Raw genomic sequence first — 18,992 nt, forward strand, 5'->3', positions numbered from 1 at the left:
GAGGAAATAGCAGAAGCACCAGTATCTATCGACAAACATCCAGAATGAAGGGGCTGAGACGACAATTTCATGCTTTGACCTGCGAGCTGGTCTGCTGCCATGTTCTCATCTCCAGCATATTCTCACTGCTCTTGTTGGTGGGGGCGTGGTGTTGATAGCTACCTACCTACCAGTAACAGGTAGCTAATCAGCTCAGTTAGTAGCACTCTTGTTTCTCAGGCACAAGGTTTCAGGTTTACGGCTGAGTCTCCAATGCAGAGTGGTTGGAGTGCTGAATTGTTGGATGCGTTGTCTTTAGGATGAGAAGTTTAACTGAGGCCCCACCTGCCTGCTTAGGTGGGTGTAAAAGATCCGATTGCAATATTCAAGAAGAGGAGGGGAGTTACTTTCGACATCCTGGTCAATATTTATCCCTCAATCTATATCACAAAAACAGATATCTGGCCATTAACACATTGTTTGTAGGGGCTTGTTTTGTGCACAATGGCTGTCACATTTCCGATTTAAAACAATGACAACACTTAAAAGTGCTTCAGTAGATGTAAAGCATTTTAAAAATGTCTGGTAGTCATGAACAGCACTTTATAAATGCGTCTTTCTATTAAGAGCAATCATCAGGCACGGGCTAGAATTTTTCAAAGGCCCAGTCAGTGGATGGAGGTGGCCATCCAGTGGCAGGCCAGAGGCCTTCATTTAATTCCCTCCTCCCCCCACCTCTTACAGTGGCAATTGACAGGTGACCTCTCTTTCTCCCATCTCTATCGGCAGTGGACAAGGCTCCTTGAGGCAACCTCTTAATTGACCATCTCCTCAAAATGATATCCCCAGTGTTTCACCAATAGCATTTCCAGATTCCTGACCTGCATTTTATCCCAGCTGCAGGGTAGGAAGCTGGGAATGAATATGCAGCCTCCACTGACAGAGAAAATCAGTTAGCACGGATTTCTAAACAACCATGTTTAATCAAACCTGCTGAATTCTTGGGCTGACAAGTATAATGCAGTGGGATGGCATGCAGAAATTTGGATAAGGTGCCAAATCAGCATAAGGGCATGTAACAAGATAACAAGAATAGATTAACAAAAGTGGCTAAAAAGGAAACAAAGGAGAAGAGAAATTTCTCGAACTGGCAGAAAGTGGGCTTTGCAAGGATCAGTGCTTTCTGTTTGCCCTATCCTATACATAAGTGATCTGGACTCAGGTATGACAGATTTGAAGATGGTCCCAATTTGAGGAATGTTATAGTTGGTAATAGAGGATTGCACCAAAATATATCAAGTTTGCATTTAGCATTCTATCCATCCAGGCTTGCAAGTCCTCCTAGCAAAGTGCAAGGTAGCTAATTTTATCAGGAGAAATACAGGGATCACTTATTCCTGGGAAGACAAGATACTAACAACAAGAAATTCTGATCCTAATGCTACTAGAATGGCACTACAAAAGCCAAGCACTCTCCTGGAAATGCACGCCACAATGCCAACCCCTTCCAGTGCGCCACATGTTGAGAAGGGCAAGAATTAGCGAATGTGGACTGGGGGAGTGCGTTGGAAGGTAGGTCTGCTGAGGAGCAGTGGAGGATCTTTAAGGAGATCTTTCTTGGTGCTCAGCAGAAATTTATTCCGATGGTTAAAAAGGACAGTAGGAAGAGAGGTAATAAGCCGTGGATAACGAAGGAGGTGAAGGAAAGTGTTAAATTAAAAGCGGAGGAATTTAGAGTAGCTAAGAGCAGTGGGCGAGAAGAGGATTGGGAAAGGTTTAAATGTCAACAAAGATTGACAAAGAAGTTGATAAAGGAGGGTAGGAGAAGCTATGAGGCTGGGCTAGCGCTTAATATAAAAAAGGATAGCAAGAGTTTTTATAAATATATAAAAAGGAAGAGGCTGGCTAGGGTGAACGTTGGTCCTTTAGAGGATGAGAAAGGGGAGCTAGCGGTAGGGGATGGGGATATGGCTAAGGTCTTGAATAACTTTTTTGTTTCTGTCTTCACGGAGGAGGACGTGAATAATTTGCCAGGTGTTAGCGATGGAAAGGTGGTAGGAATGGAGGGTCTTAATGATATTACTGTTACTAGAGAGGTGGTGCTCGACAGACTGGAGGGGCTGATTGTGGACAAGTCCCCAGGACCGGATGGAATGCATCCGAGGGTTCTGAAGGAAATGGCGGAGGTTATAGTGGATGCCTTGGTGGTTATTTTCCAGACGTCACTGGATTCCGGGGAAGTGCCGGAAGATTGGAAAACGGCTAATGTTACGCCGTTGTTTAAGAAGGGTGCCAGGCAAAAGGCGGGGAATTATAGGCCGGTTAGTTTAACGTCTGTGGTAGGTAAAATGTTAGAATCCGTCATTAAGGAGGAAATTGCGAGGCATCTTGAAGGGAATTGCTTGATAGGGCGGACGCAACACGGTTTCATTAAAGGGAAGTCGTGTCTGACAAATTTACTGGAGTTCTATGAGGATGTGTCTAGGGCAGTGGATAGAGGAGAGCCGGTGGATGTGGTCTTTCTGGATTTTCAGAAGGCGTTTGACAAGGTACCTCACAAGAGGTTATTGCAGAAGGTCAGGGGACATGGAGTTGGGGGTAGGGTGTTAGCGTGGATAGAGGATTGGTTGTCAAATAGGAGGCAGAGAGTGGGGGTCAATGGGTGCTATTCGGATTGGCGGTTGGTGACTAGTGGGGTGCCCCAGGGGTCGGTGCTGGGGCCTCAGCTATTTACCATTTATATAGATGATCTGGAGGAGGGAACCGAGTGCAGGGTGTCGAAATTTGCCGATGACACCAAGATTGGGGGAAAGGCAAATTGTGCGGAGGGTGTGGAGAGTCTGCAGAAGGATCTAGATAGGCTGGGCGAATGGGCCAGGAAATGGCAAATGGAATTTAATGTTGGCAAGTGTGAGGTGGTCCACTTTGGTAGGAAGAATGGTAGGAAGGACTATTACTTACGTGGCGAAAAACTGCAGCAGGCGACGGTGCAGAGGGACCTCGGGGTCCTTGTGCATGAGTCGCAAAAACCCAGCTTGCAGGTGCAGCAGGTGGTCAGGAAGGCGAATGGGATGCTGGCCTTCATAGCGAGGGGGATTGAATATAAAAGTAGGGAGGTCTTGCTGCAGCTGTATAGGGCATTGGTGAGGCCGCAGCTGGAGTACTGTGTGCAGTTTTGGGCGCCGCACCTGCGCAAGGATATTTTGGCCCTGGAGGGAGTGCAGAGGAGGTTTACTAGGCTGATACCGGAGTTGAGGGGGTTGAGCTATGAGGAGAGGCTGAATAAACTAGGCTTGTACTCGCTAGAGTTTAGAAGAATGAGGGGAGATCTCATTGAGACGTATAAGATGATGAATGGGATGGATAGGATAGAGGTGGAGAGACTCTTCCCGCTCAAAAAAGACAGTAGGACTAGGGGGCACAGCCTCAAGATAAAGGGGAGGCGGTTTAGAACGGAGTTGAGGAGGAACTTCTTCACTCAAAGGGTGGTGAATCTCTGGAATTCTCTGCCCGTTGAAGTGGTGGAGGCTGCCTCGCTAAATATTTTTAAGAAGCGGGTTGATGGGTTCTTGATAAGAGAGGGGATTAAGGGTTATGGGGAGAGGGCGGGAAAGTGGAACTGAGCCACAACAGATCAGCCATGATCTTATTGAATGGCGGGGCAGGCTCGAAGGGCTAGATGGCCTACTCCTGCTCCTATTTCTAATGTTCTTATGTTCTCATTCATGGGAGAAACCTCTTCACATGCTGCAGGAAGTGGAATTGGTGATATCATTCTGTCACTGTGACACCCAACTTCCAAATTTGGACTTGTCCATTGGCAAGTTTGCTTGTCATTCCCCATCCAGCGGTAGGAGGAGTCCAGCACTGGCATAAATGGACCAGATGCCCAACTTGCAGGTGAACATTTTTGAAAGTTTTTTGCAACTACTAAGTCCCTGGAAGTACTCAGGCATGTCTTCCTTTTATGATATGATGAATGCTGGATTTGGCAGTGCATGTTGTTACATCCTCACATGAATGGCAGAGCATTTAGCGACGACTAATCAAAAGCTGCAACAGACATGATGGGGATTGCAGCCAAAGAGCCTGTGGGTCTGCAACACAAAAGGGAGATGAAGCAGAAGCTACTGAAAGGGTAAACACTGAACCATGCCTTCTTCAAAACTGGAGCCGGACTCCTTCATGTTCTTTTGTAGGGACAAGTGGAATAAGGCCTGAGCATTTTGTTATGCTGTCTTCTTGATTGGGAAGGTGTAAATAAAGTGTGCTGCAATATGATTGCAGTGCACCTACATGGTGAGTCCTTTTTCAGTTCAGTACACAACAGAAAGATGACAACTAGGTTAGGATGGAAAGAGATTTAAAAAAAAATTCGAATTGTGAAAATAATGACTGAAAAACATTGCAGTACACTTTTGAAAAAAAATTGTCTTTTGAAAGATGGCTCTGTGTACACATTGTTTAGAGGAACAACTAAGTTTATAAGCACAATATGCAATATTACAAAAGGTATAAAGGCACAAAAGGCATATTTGGGGAAAATCAACCTCAAAAAAAAAGGATTGGTTTTATTATGAACGAAGGTTACACATCTAACTGAAAGCAAGTAACATAGAAAAGTAAATAGTTCCCTCACCATGAGGGGGCAAGATGCTTTTGATGTAGCAACTGACCAGTTTAGTATAAGCGATGCCACTACTATTGAATATGCAATTTTGGACTCCAATTATGGAATGATAAAGAATATGATTGCACTAAGAGTTGCATTCCATCAAAGGAAGCAGTTGTCTAGTGAGACTCTAGCAGACTACATACCTGAATTTAAAAAACTCTCATCACAATGAATATGGTGTGAAATTAGAAATGAACATTGAGGCTCTCTTGTAGGAGACCAAAAGAAAAACAAAATGCAGGCCAAGACTTTGAGTAGAGGAAATAAACAGATTTGGAAGAAGGCCACAGCCATGGAAATGGCAGAAAGACAGCTGCAAATAGCAAGGGAGTTAGTTTCCCAAGTTGGGAGAAGAGCTGCATTGGATTTCAGTGGGTCCGTCCATGGCGGTAATTCACCATCTCACTTGGATGTTACTATTGCCATGTGAACTACCAACCACCTAAATTACTCCCATTTCCAGTTGAAGTACTATGCTCGTGGGGAAAACTGGTTGTATCCAGATGGCCTGCAGGTGAAGAGGATACTCCTGGTCACAGCAATGCCCTAGATCTAAAGCTAGTTCTGGAGCATGGAAATCCTTCAACGTGCATAGGGTAGATATGATGTTATCAAGCAGTTATACTCAGTCAGGGAGCAGAAAAACAGCAGAACTTAAAAGCAATAGGCCTATGGATATAATTTGAGTGCCCATATTGGAAACCAAAGTTGAAGATTCACAACTTACTTTTATCGTTGATACAGCTGTGCCAATTATCTCGGAAAGAGTACAATAAGTCCCCAAGTCAGATTCCTTTATTCAAAACTTGTGTGAAACTATCTAGTTATTCTAATAACAACATTCCAGTATTAAGTCAAGTTAGTGTTCAGCGAAGTAAGATGCGTGCTATTACTTTCCATTTATAGTAAAGGGAATGTCTCTCTGATGGGAAGGAGTTGGCTTCAAGAAGGTACAGTTAGCTGGGCAAAGTCATTTACAGAGTGATCAGTTGGAGTACACCTGACAATGAGGAAGTGCCAAGAGGGCACAAAGTGGTCTTTTGAACAAGGAGGATCAAATGGTAAAATTAGACACAAGGCCTACGTCAAGATAAAGGACAACGTATAGCCAACATTTGCAAGGCTAGCCCAATACCTTTCGCCCAGTTAGAAGCATGAAGTAAAGAGCTGGTTAGATTAGAAAGAACAAAATGAATGAGCCACACGTGTTGTGGTAGTTCAAAATATAGATGGGTCCCTTCAGAATTGTGCTAATTATGAGCAATAAATAAACAAAGTGATTGAGAATGATGCTTACCCACTGCCTACCAGAGAAGGTTAATTTTATTTAGCAAATGGAATGATGTTCAGGAGGATAGATTTGGCAAATACATATTTGCAACTAGAATTAAATGACAAGAGCAAGGTATTGCTTACAAGGGTTAGTAGGCCAGCACAAAAGATTACTATTTGGCGTGTCCAGGGCACCTGCAGTATTCTAGACGGTCATAGGTCAGGTACTAAGTGGGATGAAAGGAGCATGATGTTTCTTGAATGTTATTCTAATCAGCAGCAAAACAGAGAAAGTGCACATTGTGAGGTTGAACAAAGACCCAGACTGACTTCAAGAATATGGCATTTAAAGCTAAAAAGCACAAATGTTCTTCATGGTGTAAAGTGAACATACCTAGGTCAGCAAATAGATGCTGAAGGTAACCATGCAAAACAGGAGAGTTTTTAGGGGATTTTGAAAGCAAAAGGAACTCATGAATGATGAAGAATTTAGAACATTCATTGGAGTGATGTGTATTTTTCTAAATACATCCTGATTTAGCTAACATAAATCACTTCACTGTATCAATTGTTCAAAATTGGAATATCTTGGGATTGGTTTGTGCAATATCAAAAAGCATTTAAGTAAAGAAAATACTGACTAGACATACTGTTTTGAACTACTTTGATCCCAAGAACCAATTAGCTTAGTGTGCGATGCTTCACAAATTCATGTATGGTAAGAAATTCAATTTGTTAACTGACCACCAAGCTACTATAATTATATTTTGTCCAATGACTTTTATCCTTAGTGGCAGCATGGCTTCAGAGATGGAAGTCAATTTTGATGGCCCATCAGTATATTAATAGACATTCTTTCAAGATTTCCTATGAAGCTGGTTTCATTTTTAGCTACTGAATTACCTTACACACAAATGACGTGCCAGTGAAATTAGTGAAGAAATTCAAAAAGATGTGGTGCTTAGTAAAGTGCTCAGTCTGGCTGGTCAGTGTGATGAGTCATAGAAGTTTACAGCATGGAAACAGGCCCTTTGGCCCAACTTGTCCATGCTCTTTTTTTAAACCCCTGAACTAGTCCCAACTGCCCGCATATGGCAGATATCCCTCTATACCCATCTTACCCACGTAACAATCTAAATGCTTTTTAAAAGTCAAAATTGTACCTACCTCTACTACTACTTCTGATAGCTTGTTCCAGACACGCACCATCCTCAGTGTGAAAAAATTGCCCCTCTGGATCCTTTTGTATCTTTCCTCTTTCACCTTAAACCTATGCCCTCTAGTTTTAGGCTCTCCTACCTTTGGGAAAATATATTGACTACCTAGCTGATCTATGCTCCTCATTATTTTATAGATGTCTATAAGATCACCCCTAAGTGTCCTATGCACCAGAGGAAAAAGTCCCAGTCTATCCAGTCTCTCCTTATAAATCTTTTCTGCACTCTTTTTAGTTTAATAATATCCTTTCTATAATAGGGTGACCAGATGACGATGAGAAACTACCGGAGACTTTCATACATAAAATATAACCCGAGTGCAGATCAAGGCTGACTCCTTTGGGTTTAAGAGTCATTATTTCTCCAAGGTTGAGAGAGATTGTTGGAGGAACTTCATCAAAAGCACAGAGGTAGCCTTTATGAAATCAGTAACTGTGCAAATTTTCTTATCTCAAGGTAGACAGAGGGATTAAAGGGTGGGTGAGAAGTTGTGAAGTGTATCCCTGAATGAGAAATGATCCAACTAAGGCTCTTTTCATTTCAAAAAGCAAGGAAACTGTAGAGTGCCTAGCTTTGGACAGTATCTATAGCAAATGGATAAATATTAAGTCTAGGCCTAATACCACACATGCCAAAACTATTGACGTTTTGAGAAATTGGCAGGTTGTCAAAGATGTTAGTGTTAGATAATGGTCAATAGTTTGCATCAGATGAGTGTGAAATATTTCTAAGGATGGAGTCAAAGACACTAATATCACCATTTCTCCCAGAATTGAATGGTGCTGCAGAAAGAACTGTGCAGAATGTGAATAAATCTTTGCAGAAAGATTTGCTAAATGACAAGCTAGGCAGCATTTCCCATGTTTCTTTTTGACACAGGCTAGACAATCTTCTGTTTTCTCACAGAATTACCCCATAGTCAATGCTAAGTTGCTCCCCTTACAGGTTAGTGTTTATACACACTTCCCAGACAAGTTTGAGTTTTCATAAGCCTGACACGAATAGTAAAGCAAGAGAAAAGCAAGACAAAGCGATGAGTCATAATACACAAGGCATGGGGGAGTTCAGTGTTTATACACACTTCCCAGACAAGTTTGAGTTTTCATAAGCCTGACACGAATAGTAAAGCAAGAGAAAAGCAAGACAAAGCGATGAGTCATAATACACAAGGCATGGGGGAGTTCAGTGTTGGTCAAATGGAGAATGTATGTTAATGAAGTTGTTGTGAAGAAACTAGGGGTATTAATGCATCTGGTGAAGTTTGGAGAGGGGCTTGGTCAGTGTCACAATTTGCTTGAAAGGGGAGATCTAATGTAGGGACAGCTTGAGAGAAACCTAAAATCCAGAAAGTGAAAGTTGCAACAGAACCAAAAGTTTGCTTGCATCACAGAATCTGTAGGCAAATCAAGGTCTTTAAGACAAATCAATGTTACAGGGCCAATCAATATGTGAAGTTGATGATCAAAGTTCAAAAATATTGAAGGAGCAGAGACAGGCTAATGGAAATTTTTGTAAAACATATACTGGTACTTTTGTTTTACATCTAAAGTATTCTGGTGACAAACGAAGTTAATGTCACTCATTTTAAATCATTTTGATTTAACATTGTGTCTTTAATGGGACTGGTATTTGCATTTGGTGATTTACATTAATGCCAATAAAGAGGGAGTCCAGGAAGATATGGGAGTCAGGTGGGAAGAAATAATTAGGGTGGGAGAAGGTTTGTGTAGAATACTAGCATTAACATAGACCAGGTGGAATGAAGAAATGAATGTAGATTCTATGCATAGAATTTTCTGAGTAGCTATCATCTAAGAATAGGGTTGGGAATAATGGGCGGTACAGAAGACTCATAATCTGTATATATTTGAGGATGTGTAAGCACACAATTGCAGTACGAATTCAACAGTTTCAGTGACTTCAGTTTAACATGTCAAAGCCAATGCTAGTCATGGTTATATGGTGAGTGAATAAATATTCTTTAGATGAGTCTACGGTATCTTGTTTTAAAGACAAACAAGTTAATTTATCTATCTGTACTTGTAATTATGCAGTTAATCAATATGAGAAATATTAATAATGCTCACTAATGGAAGGTAAGCTTCACATCTGAAGTTTCAAAACTTTGTATCTCCCAAACTGACTTCAATGTAACAAATGAAAAACCTTCAAATGAAGAAATGTTTTTGATTATTCCGACAATTTCCTGGAAATGGTTTGGATCTTAGACTATCCCTTAGTCTCATGGATTCATATTAATAGTGGGATTGTGAATACAATCTACAAATATAAAATCAAAATGTACTTGATTTCTTCTTATGTGGATGCAAGGTCAGTATGAGGGAGACATTGCTGCAAAGAGAAAGCTTTTTCTAACATTCTTGTGTTGTTTCTGCAAAAAAGTAATAAATTAGCATCAAAACGAATAGCTTTGTTCTCTGACACTCATTCAGGCTCCAAGCAGACATTAATTCAGAGAAAAGAGACTTGTCCATCTGCCAGCCTGATTTTCAAAAAGGATCGAATGTTTAGAAATCAGTCCTTTAAGGAACAGTGCCATCTGGTGCCCTAAACATGTATTGATGGAGAAACAGCTGTATTAATACTCTCAAGCCTATTGCAGAAATCCCTTGCTGACTTTACTCAAGACAGATAAGTCAGCAGCTATCTGTGTTTCTAAATCTGATGACATATTTTAAACAAACTGGTAGCTCTGAGCCCACTTGAAGATATTGTAGGACCATGGTTCTCACCAATGTTTCCAGCACTTTGCACAGAAAGTGATCCAACACTTCAAATTAAATTCTTGGGCTCCAATTGCTATTTTGCAAACTATGCATAGATCATACCTTGACGATATATATCAACCAAAATTACCGAGCTCATCTCTTCCTAATTATGATGGCCAGGTGAGAAGGGATGAACTAGCTCTTCACAATTCAACCTCCTCCATTAATCACAACAAAAGGTTTAACTTCCTGTTACACAAGGATAACCCTTTTCCACAATATATTTAACTCGCTAAGGTGCAACCAAACAAGGTGTTTTTTTTTAGGGCAAATTTATTAACCACTATCCCAGAAAATTAATAAAAATGCAATGCCAGACATTTGGCCTTCATTCAGTCATTAGACCCACACTCAGAGAGGAGGGGATTAAAGTTCAAGCAGTTAAGCAATCCTTGAGGTAGATTTTAAATGTTGCGGCTGATTTAGGTTAGGTTAGTGGTTTCTTGGATGCACCCATGTCACTAACCAGCTGTCCAGCCAATTGAGTCAGTTAGTTCTGTTGGCTGGATCATGATATGAAGTGATGCCAACAGTTTATGCTCAATTCCTGCAATGGTTATTTAGGCGGCCCGCCTTCTCAATCTTTCTCCTGGCCTGAGGTGTGGTGACCATCAGGTTAAATCACCACCAGTCAGCTCTCTCTCAAAAGCAGAGCACAGCCTATGGTCATCTGGGACTATGGTGACTTTCATTTCATATTTTTAGGCCATTTGCTCTGTCCAGGTGAAACTGCAAAGTTTCCAGTCAAGTGGAAGTTGAAAAATCATATTTTCAAATATATCACAGTAACATTACAAAAATATGTTTGCTGCTCTTGACAAGAGTTTAATGATTAAAATCAGTTTTTGAGCATTCTGTCTCTGTGGACTGAGATGCATCTCTTACTCCCATTTCTCGACTGACTAAAAGTAGGAAAAGGGTTCAACGGTCAGTCTGTATGTGCAGCATACAGCAGATCTCAGCTGCTGAAACCATACAGTGTATGCAGCATTTCACTTTGCATAAACAACAGAACTTTCAGAGGTTACAACTCTCAACCCAAACTGCTACAGGACTACTAGCTATAAACAAAGAGAAACAGAAAGTTGCAGTATTGACCATCAGATGGGGCTACAGAATGCAGGTCAGAGGGACACATTGGGAGGTATGAGAGATAAAGGTTGCATATTGTGTATGTAGTCCTACAAGTCCAAAGCTTGACTGCAATCTCCATATCTTGATACAAAGGCATATCATTTTTAACCTAACTTTCCTCAGTCAGAATTGTACATTCTCCACCACATACTTTAATAAGTCATTTACAGTCTGCATGAGAAGGTTGCATGATACCGATGAAGATTTTAATGAATTTCATTGCCATAAAATTGTAATATGCCAGGAAAATCTATGAGGCTAGAAATGCAGTCTTAGTGTTTAGACAAATATATTTCAATCATTTTGGGCAAATCAGTTAACCTCCAGGTTGCCTATTGACAATTTACCAGAACTGCTTCAGGAAGCAGTTTTGCTTCATTTGTATCAGATGATGGTTTCTATAACATTAGGTCAGATTCACATTTAACTAACCGAAGGATACGCATTTTTGTACAAATTCACTTGGTTATAGAAGTCACTCATAATGGCTTTTTCCAAGAGCTGCTAACTTCACCAGTGACGAAGAACAGCAAGGATCAAAACAATATTACTGACTCATAAGAGGAGTGTACGAACACTCAAGACATTTAACTTAATGCAGCATAAATCATGGCTATGGCAAATATTTAGTGTTAAGAAATGTGGGTCAACATAGTTTCTTTTGGTAGAATAAACTGCTGCTGATGACAAAGGTAGATATGTACATAAAGTAGACGTACAAATTTTCAGTATAATTCTTACTGTTGCCAATATTATTGATGTGGAGATGCCAGCGTTGGACTGGGACAAACACAGTAAGAAGTCTCACAACACCAGGTTTATTTGATAGCAAAAGCCACTAACTTTTGGAGCACTTCTCCTTCGTCAGGTAAGTGGGAGTTCTCTTCACAAACAGGTCATATAAAGACACAAATTCAATTTACAAAATAATGGTTGGAATGCGAGTCTTTACAGGTAATCAAGTCTTAAAGATACAGACAATATGTGTGGAGAGAGGGTTAAGCACAGGTTAAAGAGATGTGTACTATCTTCAGTCAGGACAGTTAGTGAGATTTTGCAAGCCCAGGCAAGTCATGGGGGTTACAGATAGTGTGACATGAACCCAAGATCCCAGTTGAGGCCATCCTCATGCGTGCGGAACTTGGCTATCAGTCTCTGCTCTGCTTAGACTTTGGGGGGGGGGGGGGGGGGGGGTGTCCAGGTACACAGCTCATTAAAATGTCATGGACAAGTTCAGAAAGTAATTAAAGACTAAGATAAGAACTTAAACCAAAGCTTCATCTGCCTTCTCAGTTGGATTCTACAAGTTCCTTTGGCAAGAGCAGGATAGTTATCCCTGGTATTCTGGTCAATATTTATTCTTCTATCAATGTGACGAAAACAGATTATCCAGTCATTATCACAATGCTGTTTGAGAGAGTTTTCTGCATGCAAATTGGCTGCTGTGTGTCTTACATGATGACTGTGACAACACTTAAAAAAAGTACTTAACTGGCTGCAAAGTGCTTTGAGACATCTGGTGGTCATGAGAGGTTCTATATAAATGCATGCCTTTTTTTTTATCTTTAAATCGAGAAGAATGGAACGCAAGGGAACTGAGGCCATGCTTCAGCAATACAAAACTGTGGTTAGACCACATTAGAGTACTGCGAGCAGTTCTAAGCACCACTTCTTAGGAAGGATATACTTGGAGGGAGTGCAGCATAGATTTACAAGAATGAGATCTAGATTCCAAGGGTTTAACTTAGGTTACATTTTAGAAGTTGATTTTATCAAAGTTTCCAAAATATTAAGGGGAAATGATAGTTTCTCTCAATCTACCCATAACCATGAATTAGGAGACTAGGGCTAGGGGAGAAATAGATCAGAAATCGTGCAAAATCAAGAAAAGCTTCTTCGCCCAAAAATTTGGGGTTTGCTTCCGCAATGGCAATTAATGATAGATCAATTGCAAATTTCATAACGGAGACTGATTTTTGTTGGAATTGGGCAATAAAACATCTGCAATCTCATTGAATTGTATAGAGGCTCATGGGGCTAAATGTTCTATTCTTGTTCCCAAATTGCTTTCTATTCCTCATGTAATGTTGTTCTAAATGAAATTTCCTGGTTTAGACTCTGCACTGTTCATTAATGATTTTTCAATCCAATTATTTGGGAAAGCTCATTGCATTGTTAAGCTGACAGGAACTTGCTAGGCAAAAAAATCATTGAAAATCTATAGCAAAGAGCAAGCTATGCCATTCATTTGCACCTCAGAGCAAAATTCCACCTAGTGCGTAGCAAGGAAAATGGTTTGAAGTGGTTGGAGTAGAAAATCTGATGGAAAAATAAGGCCTGGCAATTTTGATTTTGAAGTAAATTAGTTGTTTTCCCTTTTCACAATTGCTTTTGGAAATCTTTGAGTGTGGTTTTCCAGCCCCACTTGCCACTGGGATCATCCAGTTCCAATGAATTCAATGGACTTTTGGCCGTGCTGCTGAATTTCATGCGGTGGGTTCAGAAAATCCCAGTCTTAATCTGTCAAAACTCTTATATGAAAAGGCTGTAAATATTTGAATCAACAAAATTGAAGTACAAAAGTTTGAATTATTTAAAGTACATAAAACACAAACTTTGCTAACTATAGATGTTTTAAAAAAAACTTACTTCTGTTTTACCAGTTTCTCCAATTCCGGGAGCTGTTCCTTCAGGGTAGGAATCATTCGTGAGTCATCTGATACAGACACATAGAATTCCTGCAAAATCAGAGAATTACCGTTACAAAATTGTAGCGTGCAGTACTAAATCTATGAGAAATCAGATCTTACTCAATTGTGTTAGCAAGAAGTGTCATTTGGGTTATTGCAATGTAATCGTTCCACACTTTGACAACAATATTATGTATTTAAATGCAATCACCTAAAACCATTTTGTCCATTCACATTAATCAATCCATTCGTCCAGATATTGAACTGCATTCAAAATTATATTAATATAGTGCAGTGATTTTTATATAATTAATGGGATGGTATCTGCATTATCTTCTAAACAAACATGTATTCAGTTTGAAATTATAAAGATTCTTCTCAGTAATGAAATTATCAGTTTACTTTCATTTCAAGCAGTTTGAAGAATATCTGATTTGAACGCAAAAAACGTTCCTTCCACTACTTCTTTTCAGCCTCCAAATTAAAGCACCATGCAAAGATGATGGATGTGTTCTATCTATATGCCCTGTTGTGAAACGAGAATTAGGCATGACACTTAAATGTTGACAAGTTGAAAACATGTAAAATAATGCATCTTCAATTTTACTTACGTCCAAGCTTTTTCATCAAATTTTTCATCACCCTGTTTCATCAAATCACAAGAGATGATCACCCCTCATAAAAACATCTCCTCGGCATCTTGCATTTGTGCTATTTGTCACAACACTACTTGCTGACAAATCCTAAAATATTATTACACCATATATTGGAATGTGCTCCAAACTGGTAGTACCCTGTATGTTGCTAATTTGTACAAATATGGTGTCTGCAGTGTAGTTCGATGGATAATTTTCCACCTACACCCTTGCTTGTAAAGGAGTCAAAGTATATTTGTAGTGTAAGGTTTGTTCCACAGCTGAAACATGTGCACCATCTAGTGTTAAACTGGTTAGTTTTCCTTGAACAATGTTTTCATTGCTTCTCCTTTTCATTAAGACTAGGCACATGTATAATACATAGGATTAACCCAGATGAAACGAACATTGCAGACTCCAATATTGATATTATTAGTTTATCATGGATGTACTATACAGCTAATCCATTATTGGACTGTAGGCTGTACATTTCTACAATTACAGAATTCCAAGTTTGTAGATGGAGAGGGAAAAGAAAGAAAATAATTTAAAACGGAGATAATGGTATGTATAGAATATTCAATCTCATGTTGGGTGTAAGCACAGGAGGTTAGCTACAGTGCTTGTTGTTGCTAGGTGTTAGGGATCTTAAAAACAAAGACAATAAAGTAGTCAATTTTAAAAAAAAAATCATGTCAATAGAGGTTTTCTGGGCTTTCATTTAATAAGGAACTTTAATTGCCCCCTATTGCAATTATGCTGGAAATTTTGCTCTTGAGTTGGGAAATTTCCTGTCTCTGCAATTCTGCCTCAGGAGAAAGTGCCCCGGATGTTCTAATTTCATTTTGGGGACAGGAGTCAGACCCACTGCCCCTGGAAACAGCTTGGAGGTGGGCTGTCTGAAAGTCCAATGCTTTGGCCCAGCTGTGAATAAAGCATTAAAACAAACAAAAAAAAACAAACAGCCTTCACCCCTCAGCCTCCACATTTTTCCTGCCCAATTTGTGCCAATTTATACCATCTCATAGCCCTCATCCATCCTCCATGGCTCCTCATGTCCTCCATGACAAACTGTCCCCCTCCACACATGCCATGGCATTTCATAGTCCCAAGGCCAACTCAGTGCCAATTCATGCCAACCAGTGCTTTCCATCCACCTCCATTTGTCCTTACATCCTCCATTACAACTCATTCAGTATCCACCATGAGCAGACCTTTGACCTCATGCTCAGGTGAAATATAACATTGTTCTAAGTGTCTGCTGATGACTCAGCTACGTTAAAAAAAACTCATTGATTAAAAACCTACTCACTACATTCACATTCCTCCAACAACAACTTAATCTCTTACAAAAGCATTTTTTTAAATCATAACCCCCATATGCATGACTTTATAACCAAAGTCTGAACTGACAGGCATCCTATTGTGATAATGATAGGTTGTGAAATCAGGCATGCAGCATAGGAACATGGGAATTAGGAGCCAAGGAGGCAATTCAGCACTTCAATTCCGCTCCACCATTCTGTACAATCACAGCTGATTTCCATCTCATCCTAACTCCACTTCCCTGCCATTTGCCATACGATAGTCTTCAAGTTTATGTCAGTCAGACAGTGAAACAGCAAGCACTGATCAAATTAAAAAAGCAACCTGCGGTTTAAAAACAAAAGCCAGAAAATTTAAATGCCTTAACAACTTGACTGTTCCAATGGTTTTATTCTTTTTTTTTTTTACACACACTCATACCTATTTTGAACAATTCCAAAGGGCACTTGATCTTTCCCAAGGATGTCCCGGATCCAAAAAATGACACTCTCGCCTATCCATAAAATACACACCTCTTCAAGTAACTCTGACAGCTTTAGACCTTCTCAAGTGCAAAGCCCAGAAGTCATGTTTTAGACACCTCATGAGTGAAAATTGAATCTGTTTGAAGGCAGTTATACTTTTCAATGTATAGCTGTGTCAGTGAGCCATGGATGTACGAAACTACAACATCCCTTCTCCCAAGATCCCTGCCAAAAATAATGAACGCCAAGTTTGGGGCCAGTGTAGTGGAATCAAATCTCTGATGCCATGTTGGCTAAGGCAAAGACACTCTCCATCTTTACAAAAATTCAGGCCTACCTCGAAACAAAGGTTTTCAGTCATCTAGTTTAAAGATGAGCCAAATAAAACATCAGTTGAACTAATTATTATATGAAAAAAAAATTAAGACAGAGGGATCACTAGCTGCAGCCATTGAAATAGAAACATTTTCTGTTAACAGCTTTCAACCAAGTGCAGTTACATCATGGCATCTATTATCACTAGCTCTTTTATGACAATGTGCAAGAGCTATTCATAACAGTCTTGGGCCTCAATTTTCAGCTCCCGCTAGGGATATTTGGAAAAGACAGGGGACACAAAAAAAAGCTCTGTTAATTCCTTGGCTCCATCTGGCTCTGGGCCACTTTTGCAAAGTGGAATGGAAAGAGCAGCATGATTACCTGGTCGCAAATGGCAGTTTGTTAACACTAAGAACCTACTGAGAACTAATAAAAGGAGGTTGATGGGAATTTTCAGATAAGCCTCCGGTCCCAGCAGGTGGTGGGAGCCAGATTAGGTGTCTTGAGGTGGCCACCTGTTGGTAAACTAGGCAACCAGTACTCCAGGTACGCTCAGAAGCCCTTCCTGTTTTGGTACAGCAGCAGCTGCAGGCCACCCTTCGAGGGGCTTGCCTTTCAGGCACCCACTTCTCCCCATAGTGGTGGCCCAGCTGCATGATCCATTTTTTAAAATTCAGGTTCAAAGAAGTTGAAAAGACAGTGCCTTCGTCTTGAAGCACCCTGTCCATTAGGCCTCTATTGCAGCTTTTTGTTCCTTTCAAAGTAGAAGGTCTTTGACTGGCCCTTCAGCTCCGACAGCCCATCCACCATTTTTAATTCGATGGTGATGCATCTCACTTAAGGAAGCACTTCCTTGAAAATATACATTTCAGCATGGATTGGGGATTGGGGATTGGGAAACTGCTTCCTAATGCGAGGAAAATCCTGTCCCTGGAGTTTGCAGAAGATTGCTCTAGAAGAATGATTGAATCAAAGGCAGTAGGTCAGCTATAGTATTAAAGATTATAGTGACTACCTTGTATTGCATCTTTAACTTAAACCATTTGTTTCAAGAATAGCTATTCTATCCAGGTCATTCTGAAATTAGCCAGTGGGAGGACGACAACAATTGCCAAAGGTAAGTTGAAATTTACCCTATGATATCTTCTGTCAATACAGCATGCGGGATTGAAATGAAGACAAGAAGTTTGCCTAGCTTGGGTCTAATATTGGTCCAAAATACTGGAAATAAAATGCCAAGAGTTGTTATTGTGTAAGTACTAATTAATAAAATTTTGTATTGACGTTTATTCATTTAGCAGAAATTGTATCCACTAGAATTATGCAACGAATCTTGTGGATGTATTTATCTCATGTTACAGCACTCACTTCAAGAAATGTGACAGCAGTGTCTTCCTCTTGTATGAGATCTGCATGTACATTTGCCCAATGTAGGACAAGGCGGATGACCCGTCTCTTGTTATTGAGAGCGTAGTCCATTTTCTCCTGCTCTGTGCCTTGCAATGCTTCTGCATGGTAAGTGCACATGGATTAAGGAAATTTACTTCATGTATGAAAGAGTGTTTGCCAGACCATTATTTTGGCCCTGGTCTCATGTTATTGGATCCAAGGTCTTCTCCAGTGATTTATCACCACCATCATTGAACAGATTTTAAAAAAATGAGCAGAAGAGATAACATTTAAATTCTAAGCATTATAAACACAAATGCATCTTACTTATTTGCCTTTCTTCTTAGAAGACAAAGCAAAACAACAAAATCAGTCTTATGTTAAGAAAACTAGATTACATGGTGAGTCAGTCTTCGTAATGAAAGATAATGACAATGTTGGCTTGGTAGGAACTGTATGTTCTTGACTGTAGGAGAGAACTTTGAACGGCAGTGTCAAATAACATTTGCATTTATCTTTCTTCTGTAAGATATTCCTCCCGATATAACCAGGTCACCAAACAGCAGGCAGAAACCTGCTCTCTGATTTCAAATAAATAATACAGAAAACAGTTTAAAGCAACCTGAGCTGCTAAATAATTCCAGCATGGAATGGGTTAACACTAGCACTGAAGTCTATTTTTGGTGCTGCAATTATGTTGAGAGCTTGTACATAATTGTCAGAATCAAAGGCTCATACAGATATTTTGTGCACAGCACTCACCTGTAATTCTTATTCTTTTCTGAAAATTTAATGTCTCAATCAAGCATCTCAGTAATAACTGCAACTGTCATCAATATATTTTTTTAAATCCTGCACAAAGTACTCTATTTTGAACAATTAGTGTTAGGATCCAAGGGAAGAGAAGAATTAGCATCCATTTTTAAAGGAACACAAGAAAAGGATATTGGGCCATAAGAGCTGGGAAAAGCTGGCTGTGTGGCATAAAAATGCAGTGCATCAGAACAAAGTCATCAAGGCTAGAATCTGTCAAAAACACTGAAAACAAAATGTGGAAAAAAAGTGTTAACATCCTTTTGAAAATTAAAATTATGGAATCCTAAA

The 18,992-nt window shown here is 39.9% G+C and overlaps 1 protein-coding gene across 2 annotated transcripts in view; it reads right to left on the reverse strand.

Annotated features, from left to right (window-relative positions):
• rapgef4a (Rap guanine nucleotide exchange factor 4a) overlaps positions 1-18,992 on the reverse strand; it is a 269,450-nt gene that overhangs the window by 58,202 nt on the left and 192,256 nt on the right. For both annotated transcript variants that reach the window (XM_080198985.1, XM_080198986.1), the window contains 3 exons: positions 18,836-18,926; positions 17,868-18,018; positions 13,716-13,804 (listed from right to left, as the gene is read on the reverse strand). In XM_080198985.1, coding sequence (XP_080055111.1) covers positions 13,716-13,804; positions 17,868-18,018; positions 18,836-18,926 — 331 coding nt within the window. The remainder of the gene's footprint in view (positions 1-13,715; positions 13,805-17,867; positions 18,019-18,835; positions 18,927-18,992) is intronic.

The sequence above is a fragment of the Carcharhinus amblyrhynchos genome, chromosome 11 (assembly GCF_965287045.1).
Source record: "Carcharhinus amblyrhynchos chromosome 11, sCarAmb.v2.hapA, whole genome shotgun sequence".
NCBI lineage: Eukaryota > Metazoa > Chordata > Chondrichthyes > Carcharhiniformes > Carcharhinidae > Carcharhinus > Carcharhinus amblyrhynchos.